This window comes from Equus quagga, chromosome 2 (assembly GCF_021613505.1).
Source record: "Equus quagga isolate Etosha38 chromosome 2, UCLA_HA_Equagga_1.0, whole genome shotgun sequence".
Classification (NCBI taxonomy): domain Eukaryota; kingdom Metazoa; phylum Chordata; class Mammalia; order Perissodactyla; family Equidae; genus Equus; species Equus quagga.
In genome coordinates this window covers 101,361,635-101,371,683 of record NC_060268.1, presented here as the reverse complement: position 1 = coordinate 101,371,683, position 10,049 = coordinate 101,361,635, and the positions used below count along the sequence as shown (strand labels likewise).

Here is a 10,049-nt window from a genome sequence, read left to right as displayed (position 1 = left end):
CTGGTTGTAGTGAAAGCTTCTGGGACACAAGTGTGACCGAAACAGACGTGGCCCTTGACCTCATGGAGACTCCAACCTGGTGGAGGAGATAGACAATAAGAAATAAAAAACTGATAACTCTTCAGGCACAGAAATGACAAGTGCTATAAAGAAATAGCACAGAGTACTATAAGAGAGAGTGATGGGGTGGGGTCACTGCCCAGAAGCAGGAAAGAGCCAATTTTATGGGTCCTAGAGCTGAAGGCGGCTCAGAGCCCCAGCTGTGAGCTGCCGTTTTCCGAGTGTGTTCAGCACCACTGGACAAGCTGCCATAAATCCATCCTTTCAGATTCCTGACTCTCTCGCCTTGGGCAATGATGAGACTCATCCCCTAAGTGCCCCTCCAGAAAGGTGTTTGCAGGCCTTCCCGGGGCGGGGTGGGGAGGGCTGCCCACGCCTGTGGCCTTGTGATGCCTGCAGGAACACGAGCTTCTAACCTTGCTCGGGGCTGGTGTACGAGAGGGCGGACCAACAGCAGGAAAGCAGATGTCTGTGTTCAAATGAAGCGTCTTTTGGTGGAGGCAGCCAGAGCTGGCCCCAGGGGGGTGGCATGTTTTGTGAGGAAAAAATTCTCCAAGAACAATGTTTATCAAACCCCGTCTCGGCAGTCGTCCTGTGTGTCTGCCAGCTTCTGGCTCGCTTCTGTTCATGTTCATTTTCTCTTTCTCTCTGCAGGCCGTGGAGACCAACCTGGCTTCCAAGGACAGCCACTGGGTCTTTGTGAACGAGGTAAGAGCCCCAGAATGGTGAGGGGTGCAGCCCGCACCGAGCCCCCTGCCCCTTGGGAAAGCCCAGAGTGATCCTTTCAGGTCCGGCTCTGACTTGGGGTGCTGGAGTGAATTTCAGGGCTCCACGGTGCAAGACAGGAGGTCAGAGAGTTGGACTTGACCTACCAAGATGCTCACCTGGGGACTAATCCAGACCTGAGTCCACAACGAAGTCAAAAGTCAAAGAGAAAAACAACATCAAACAAACACAGATACAGAGAACAGATTGGTGGTTACCAGAGGGGAAGGGGGTCATGTATACAGTGATGGATGGAAACTAGACTTTTGGTGATGAACACAATGCAATCTATTCAGGAATCAAAATACAATGATGTACACCTGAAATTTAGATAATGTTATAAACAAATATAACCTCAATAAAACAAAAAAAAGAAGTGATGTCAGACATTAGATATGGGGGTGAGGTGAGGCAGCCCCTCAGGGGTCAGAGGCTGGAGAGATTAGGGCAGGTTAGAAAATGGGGTGCACGGGGGTGGGGCAAAGGAATGAGGAGGGGATGGAGGCTGCGTTTCATGCTGGAGGTTGAAGGTTTGTGTGTGAGTGTGAGCGTGTGCATAAGAGTGCATGCATGTGAGTGTATGTGGGAATGCGTGTGTGTGAGGGTGTATGGATATGTGTGCATGCTTAAGTGTGTGTATGTGTGTATGTGTGGGCATGTGCATGTGTGTGCAAGTGTGTATGCATGTATGAGTGTAAATGTGTGTGCACACATTCTCATGCGACTCGTAGGGGTGGGGATCAGTGTAACCATTTAAAGAGGATGCATGGGAAGTGTGCCGTGACTGGCCGTCCCACTGGTTTGGGCCCTTGGAGGAATGGGAACACCAAGGTTTCATCGTGGTGTGGTCTGCTCTTCACCAGTGACACTCTGGCTGGCCCTGGCCTCCTCCAGGCTGCTGGCAGTACACGGGAGTGGCCTGTGACCACATGCCCTAGCTTCCCCGCAGATTCCCCTCTGCTCATGTATCCACTCAGGAAGCACCCACCAGCGCAGCCCGGGTGCTATTAACAGAGCTGAGTCTGGGACAGGTTTCTTGGTGCGTGCTCCCATCAAAGCTGCAGCCTTCAGCTGCTCTTAAATTAACTGATCAACTTCTAATGGCCTCATTCTAGAAGATGCAAGGTTTATGATGTCGGTAATTTATTCTTTTATGATGTGTGTTTCTTCATTAGCTCAGTGCTCCTATGGTTTTGGGTGGCTTATTTTAATAATTTTGCAGGTAGTATCAGATAGTAACTGCCGGCAAGGCCTACTTTTCATGGTTTTCCTCCATAAATTCACATCTTATTAGCTCTGCGTCTACGCGGGCCTGTTGGAGACATGCGTGGTCACTGTCCATTGATCCCTTGTTGCGGATGGTTGTGCTGGTAATTAGAAGGGACATGACGGCCGCCTCCCTATTCTTTGGAGCCTGCATGAGTCCTCCTTGGTCCTTGGGAAGTTCTGATCCTCTGGGCTTTGCCAGCTTGTCTGCAGGTTCCTCGCAGTCCAGTTTCTTTGTTCTAGAGAAAGCATGCATTCCGTGTGCCCCTTAAGATGAATGTCTGGTGCAGTCTTTGTGTTCTTGGTGACTTTTCCACGTTGGATAGCCAGCGTTTCTCTGCTGCCTGTCTTAAAAGGTGCTGCATTGTTATGTTTCTAACCTGTTTTCTTTTCTCTCCCCTGCATTCCGACCCACCCCCAGCGTCCTCTGCCTGTCTCTCCTGACTCCCTCTTCAGGGCTGAGGTTAAGTTCAGACGGGCCAGTGCGAGGCACCCCAGTGCGGCTGGAACATGGGGCTTCCTGGGTGTTACCAGGAGTCAGGTGGGGGCAGACTCATCAGAGCCCCTGGAGCAGCCTCCCCAGGAGGACGGCTCTGTCACTCCCTGCTCAGCAGCGCACCCTGGGCCAGCACACCTATGGCCCCATTGGGAACAAAAGTCCTGTAGTTCTGTGACAGCTGTGTCGTTCTAGGCTCTATCCAAATACGGAACCACAAACAAACAGTATCCCAGGTGCTTTTCTGCTTGTCATATGTGATGACTAGGACAGAACAAGGTGGGAAGAGAGTCAGGGGCGGGTGTCTGGTGGGTCCAGCTGTCTCCAGGCTTCAGCCGTTGCACTGGGGCCCCATCGTCTCTCTTCCTGAGCTGTTCCCCATGTCTCTGGAAGAAGTTCAGTTGCTCAGACGAGCCCAGGTCCGTGGCTCTGTCCCCAAGAAGGCCTGCGCGGTGGTCCCCAGCTCTGCCCCCTGCTTCCTTCATTCCTCACAGACTCCGTCCTCCATTTCTCCCTCTGCATTTGACTCCCTTAATGTATTTTCCCAGATTCAAGATAAACACTCAAGGGCATGTGTTTCTGTTGCTTTCTCTACGCAGTGGCTTTCTTAATGCGTCTGCCCCCTCACCCGTGAATATCAGTGCCGCATGTGACAGGCCTGTTTGGAGAAGGGGTAATTGGGTGCAGAGAAAGGCTTGTGAGTCTGTGCGCCTCACCGATAGTTTCTCCAGGTCTCTGGGCTCCACTGTGGGGACACTGGCAAGCAGTGCTGTTGGGAGTAAACTATATTTTCATGGACTGATTAAGTTACATGTTAGCTTGGTGGAGGGTAGGGGATTTGAAAGAACTTGGGGAAAGCAAAATGAACCCATAGTCATGGAGGCCACTGGGTCCTGAGTCCCTTGAGGACAGGGCCAGAATCCAGCTCATCTCTGAATCCTCCATGTCCGGTACAGAGAGTTGATTCTTGAAAAGGTTTGGTTGAAGGCAGGTGCATGTCCATAGGATAGAGCAAGTTGCTTTGATGAGCAGTTCCCAGGCAGCCTCTGAGAAAAGACAGAGGCAGCGATGAAGACCCGAGTCTTGGGGACAGAGGGGACCGCTTGGGGCTGCTCATCAGAAGCTGCCAGCTCAGGACCCATTAGACTTGACTTTGGTTGAGCTAGGTGTCTTCCAGAACCTCTTTATCAGCTGGGCTGGAGTGCTTCCTCTCCATGTGGCCTCAGCAGATCCAGGTGAGCCAGTTGTCCCTCTGGCCCAGTGACTCACAGGTGTCCTCAGTGCTGGTGGGGCCTGGACACAGGGGAGAATGTCCTCCCCGCGAGGCTCTGCGTCCAGGCAGGAGACGTGCCGCCTCATAGTCTGGCCTCTTGGGAACTTTTCAGAGGAAATTCTTTTATGGAATATGTATGTGACTTCCAGCTCCTTCCAGAACCAACTGTGTTGCAGACGTGGAGTGCTCCATTTGCTGCGGGCACCTCTCATTGTTAAACTAGCTCTTCCAGACCTGGAGACAAAGCACGCTTTGGTGGGAATGGAATAAGATGCTGAACAAGCAGCGCAATAGCATGCATAACCCTTGCACTTAGGTTTTCTCAGTGAGTGAGCTCCTGAGCCGTGATCTGTGGCTCAACAGGGGCCCAGGGGGAGGTGGGTTCTAAGAGGGACGAGGCGCAGTTGGCAGGCCCTTGGCACCCCTGCCTCCTTGCCAGCATATGTTGATGACCCCCACATCCCATGTCCATTCCAGACCTTGTCTCTGAGCTCAGACCCAGAGATTCAGATGCCGTCTTAACTCAGCCACTTGGAAGCCTCATGATCACCTCCAGCTCAGTGCATCTCTGCTTATTCTCCTCCCCCTAACCTGGTTCTCACTGTGCTCCAATCTCAGGGACCAGTGTCCCCATCCTTCTGGTTGGCTCCCTAGCCAATGGAGAAAAGCCCACATCAGGCTCCTTGCCCCAGAACCCACTCCAGGATGACCCTGACCATGCCTTTGCAGCCTTACTGACTTCTCCCCTTCTGCTCACTGTCCCATGGCTCATCCGTGCAGGCAGATGGGTGACTGGCTGCTTCCAATATTTATTTTCCTCTCCTGGCTCTGGGCTGTGCCAGGATTTCCCTTTATGCCTGCATGCCCCTCCTGAATCTCTGATTGTCAAGGACTTATCTTTCCTTCAGGGGTCTGCTAAACATGGACTCTGATGAAAGGTCTTCCTGGATTTCCCCACTAGGGTTCCTTGTTCTCCTGCTGTTGTGTACTGCTCACCCCTGCTATGTTGTGTTGGGGACCTTATGCACATCCCTGACTCCCTGAACAGCCCATAAGTGAGTGTTGGACTCCTTTCTCTCAGGTTCCAGAGTCCGCAGCATGAAGGGCTCACACGTGGAGGAGACGCTGGGTTAAGCCTCCTGCTACTGTGTCTGCCTGTTGCTTCCTCCCTTTGTTGCTGCTTGTCTAATTGCCTCCACATGGAGGAAGAGGCATTTCTAAGCATCCCACTCCTTCATGGAGTCAGAAAGCTGTGATCCTGCTCCAGGAGCTCCAGCCGTCAGTACCCTGTGCTCCATGCACCTCCTTTTCTTGTGCCTGAATTATGAGGCCCATGCGGTACAGGCTTTCTTCTGAGGCACATGCTTGCTCCCCTTGCCCCTGGACCCAGCCATTGGTAAATGGTGGAGCAGCCAGGGAGGAGGGCAGAGGGAGCACTGGCTAGGCTTCCTACAGCAGCGTCCAAATTGTGCTGGGGGAACACGTGTTCTGCTACTTTGCAGGTGATTTGTGGAAAAAGGATTCTGTGATCAAGGAGGGTGGAGAACTTAAATGGCGTGAAACAGGTGCCTTCGGCAGGCATCTTTGGTGTCTGATGCATGCCGTGCTTTCCAAGGATGAGGCGGTACACACTGCCTGCCACATGCTTTCGTGTTTCCAACACATGCCTGTGCTTTTCCTCTTGACAGGTGCTCACCTCTGTGCTGGAACAGGTTGTTGGCAGGTGGTGCAGTGTCAGGGCCATAGGGTAGAGCTCAAATTCCTCCACGTGTCCCGTGAGGCTGTTCATGAGCTGCCTTCAGAGCCCCTTCTGGTCTCAGTTCCTGCTACCTCATGTCATATAGAGCTGCTCTGACCTAAGAGGTCTCCACCACCCCAAGCACAGGGTCATCCCAGTGTCTGGACCTCTTCAGCCCCCTCTGCCCAGAGTGCGCTCCTGTTGTTGGCCCTTAGGCCCCAGGCTCCGCCTTATCACTTTCTTTGGTTTGCCACCAATAGATCCTCCAGGAGGATGCTCTGGGTACAGACCTTGACCTACCCCTGAGGGGACTTCCATCAACAGTCCAGAGAACGTGACTCCAGACTTTCAAATCTTCCTACCCCAAAACACACGCTGGGATAAAACAAATGAAAACGAGATTAGGCTACACGTGTATAATGTGGGGGAAAGGAATGCTAATGCACTAATTGAAGAAAACAAGAAAAAATACCATGATATGAAAGCTGAATCAAATAGCTTTAGGAAATCTCTATTTGGGACACAGAGAAAGAGAGGGAGGAAAAAGATTTAATTCGTTTGCTTCCTTTCATTTTGAAGTTTCCAATTCTGTTTGGATGTTAAGTCCCCATTTACAATTTGCACATTTAATTTAGTAACACTCAAAAGCAATTATGTTCGTTGTAATCGATTTGCCTGTTTCTCTCTCCAGCCCCACTGAGGGGTCCTTGAGGACAGGGACCACACCTTACCCTCCTCTGGAGCTCCAGCTGAGAACCCAGAACGAAGAACAGGAGTTGCCATTTATCAGACATTAGACAGAGCCAGGCACTGGTTTTAAGCATCCCTTTTTTAAATCTATTTTTTACTTAAAAATTAACAGCTTTATTGAGGTTTAATTCACATACAACAAATACACGTATTTAAGTGTACAACTTACGTTTGACCTATGTGTACACCCGTGAAACTGTAACCATGGTGAAGGTAGCGAACATCTCCATCACTCCAAAAGCATCCTTGTGACCTTTTGTAATCCCACCCCTGCATCACCTTTCCCCACTCCCTAAGCAACCTGTTTCTCGCACTACAGTTTATTTGTATTTTCTAGAGTTTTATATAAATGGAATCATTTTCTCTTTTGCTGTGGCTATTTCCTTCCTGATAATTATTTTGAAATTCATCCATATTGCGATATATAGCAATAGTTCTTTTCTTTTTATTGATGAGGAGTATTCAAATATATGGATATACCAGAATTTGGGTATCCATTTACGCCTTGATGGACATTCGTGTTGTTCTAGATTTTTGGTGACTACAAATAAGGCTGCTGTGAACATTCATGGATAAGTCTTCCTGTGGGCATGTGCTTTCATTTTTCTTGGGTGCATATTTACAAGTGGAATTGCTGGGTTGTAGGGTAGAAGTGTGTTTAACTTTTTAAGAAACTTCCAGGTTGTGTGAGAATTCCAATTGCTCCACATCCTCTTCGGTTCTTGGTTTGATGAGATGTTTTGATATTAGCCCTTGTAGGGGTCTATAATGGTACCTCATTGTGACTGTACTTTTCATTTCCCTGACAACTAATGATACTGAGCAACTTTAATGTGTTTATTTGCCATCTATATCTTCCTGAGAGGGGAAGCTGAGATCATTGATTTGAGAACTTTATTTTCCTTTAGTGCTATAAACTTCCCCTTAAGTGATTTGATGGTGTCCCCTCGATTTTGATATGTTGTGTTTTCATTGTTATTCAATTCAAAATTCTTTTTATATTATCTTTTGATTTCTTCTTTGACCCATGGGTTGTTTAGAAGTGCGTTATTTAGTTTTCCAATATTTGGGGATTTTTTGCAGGCATCTTCCTCTTATTGATTTTTAATTTAGTTTCATTGTGGTGAGAGAACATAGGTTCTATTACTTGAATCCTTTGAAATTTATTGAGACTTATTTGATAGTCCAGTATATTGTCTTTCTTGATAAATGTTTTATGTGCACTTGGAAAAGGATGTATAATCTGTTGTTGCGGTGTGGAACGTTCTATAAATGTCAGGTCAATTTAGCTGAGAGTGTTGTTTCTGTCTTATGCATCCTTGATGGTTTTTTGTTCTATCAATTATTGAGAGAGGGGTATCAAAATATTCAACTTTAATTGTAAGTTTGCCAGTTTCTCCATGTAGTTTAATAAGTGGTTGCTTAATATATTTTAAGCTGTGTTACAAGACACATAAACGTTTAGGATTTTTATGTCCTTTTGGTTAATTGATCTGTTATTACAAAACGGCCTTCTTTATCCCTCTGCTCTGAGCTATACTTTATCTGATAATCCTGCAGCTAGTTCAGATTTATTTTGACTAGTGTTAGCGTTATGTATCTTTTTCCATCCTTTTACTTTTAACCTGCTTGTTTCCTTTTGTTTAAAGTATGTCTCTTTAGGCCATTTTGTTTTATCCATTATAAAAGTCTTCCTTTCAATTGAAGTGCTTAGATAATTTACATTTAATGTGAGTATTGTATATGGTCATTAGAGGGTGGAATCCTGGAAGCCAAGTGAAGAGACCATTTCAGAGATAGGACTGACCACTGATGTCAGGTGCTGCTGCTATGAGGCTGTGCTGACCTGGGGTGAATGTGCGGAAGGCTTGGAGGACCAAGTCTCTAGGTGCTTCAACTTGTACTGTTCCATTTGACAGATAAAGAAACAGAGGCTCAGAGGAGTGGACTGACTTTTCAATGTCACTTAGTAAGTGGCAGAGTCAAGATTTGAAGTTAGGTGTGAGTGACTCCAGATTTAAGAAATATATATATATTTCTTATATATATATATTTTATATATATATATTAATATATATATTAAGAAATATATACTCTATACCACACTGCCCCTCTCTTCTCTTTCCCCTTCACACACAGCACTCACTAAATGCTAAATACATGACCAAATGCCAGCAATGTTTGATTTTTTTCATAATTGGGAAGCAATAATATAGTTCTTGTCATGAAAAGTCTTATTATAAAACTTTTATTATTTATGACTGGATTTCTTCCCTTTATGTTATTTTACATATTAGCACCTTCTTTTTAAAATCTCCTATGGAAAAGGTGAAAGAAGTCTGCAAAGCCCACACAAATCAGCTAATACATGTCACATGCACAGTATCTGAAGGGAACAAACAGTATTTACTGGAAATGTACTTCCATTTGTTAATCAGAATATATCTATTTTCCTTTCTCAGCCCCAAATCTGTGAGATGTAACACTTATGGTTACAGATACATGAGGAAATTGTTATGTAATATCATTCTTCAGCCCTTTTCTAAGCCCCAGGGGGAGGGCACTTGGAGCTGCACAGATGGCGGATTTGGGGAGCAGTACTGAGAAAGCAGTGACGTACTGTTGTGTTCTAGGTCAGTCTTTCGGACCACACCCTGGATATGATTTGGCTCCAACCCTCACCACTTCTTTGACTTTGGGCCAATTGTTTCACTTCCTTCCTTGAACCTTAACTTTCCCATCTGCTCAGTAGGGTTCATGATAGCTGCCTCATAGGAAAGTTGTGAAGATTAAATGAGATAACTCACCAGAGTGACCCATCACAGGGCCTGGCATATATTCAGTCTCTGAACTCGGTGCCAAGCCAAATAATGAGAACAGAGGTTTGGGTGAAAAGGAAAAACATCAGCTTTTATTTTCTTTGTTGGGCAAAGGGACCACGCAGCAGGCTAGCTCTTTAAGAACCGCTGGCTCCCCATTAAGAAGCGGGTAAAGGGTTTTTAAAAGTTTGTGAGGAATGTGCCTGCTGGTAGGGAATGGGGAGCCTGTGACCCAGCTGGTCAGCATTTTCCCATCGGGCAGCATCTGGTCTTGTGAGGCTGTTTGCAAGGCAGATGGGTGTGGTGAGATGAGGAAGTCTATAGGTGGAGGTCCTTGGTTGTCTGCATCCATGGTGCATGGTGGATTCTGGCGCCAGGAAGCCAAGGAGCTGGGGCCTGGGAAGCTGAAGCTTCTTGATATTCTCTGGGCATCAGTTTCCCTGTAATAAACTTCAAGGACCCGTGATTAGTCCAAACTTTAGCGTGAACCCAGCGTGAGGCCCCTGGACTTTAACAATTTGTAACTTCTATTTGGTTGTGAAGCTCAGGGAGTCAAAGGTTAAAGAAACAGATAATTACATGTGAGTGTAACTAAAGAAACAGGGAAAGAGAATGAGTGCTTTTGGTTTTAACCCCATATATGCTGGGGTCAATGTAGGGGAAATGATATCAGGGCTGATATTAATTAAAAGCCTGTAACACAAGCACTCTTAAAAGATACCTCCTCTTACTAACAAATAGCTGATATCCTGCAGGAAAGTTCATCTTTTGGACTTAATTAAGGGCACACCCAGAGTTAAGGAATTGATGCCAGGTCTCCATGTCTTTATGAGGTGGGCAGGGGAATAGGGACATGGCTTGAGTCATTGCCTGGATGAACCT

At 46.9% G+C, this 10,049-nt stretch overlaps 1 protein-coding gene across 1 annotated transcript in view; it reads left to right on the top strand.

The window, feature by feature from the left end:
- The first annotated feature begins 449 nt into the window (after window positions 1-449).
- Window positions 450-10,049, top strand: part of GRID1 (glutamate ionotropic receptor delta type subunit 1) — a 252,864-nt gene continuing 243,264 nt past the window's right edge. Inside the window, exons 1-2 of the mRNA XM_046652796.1 lie at window positions 450-596; window positions 715-768. Of these exons, the coding sequence (XP_046508752.1) occupies window positions 450-596; window positions 715-768 (201 nt within the window). The remainder of the gene's footprint in view (window positions 597-714; window positions 769-10,049) is intronic.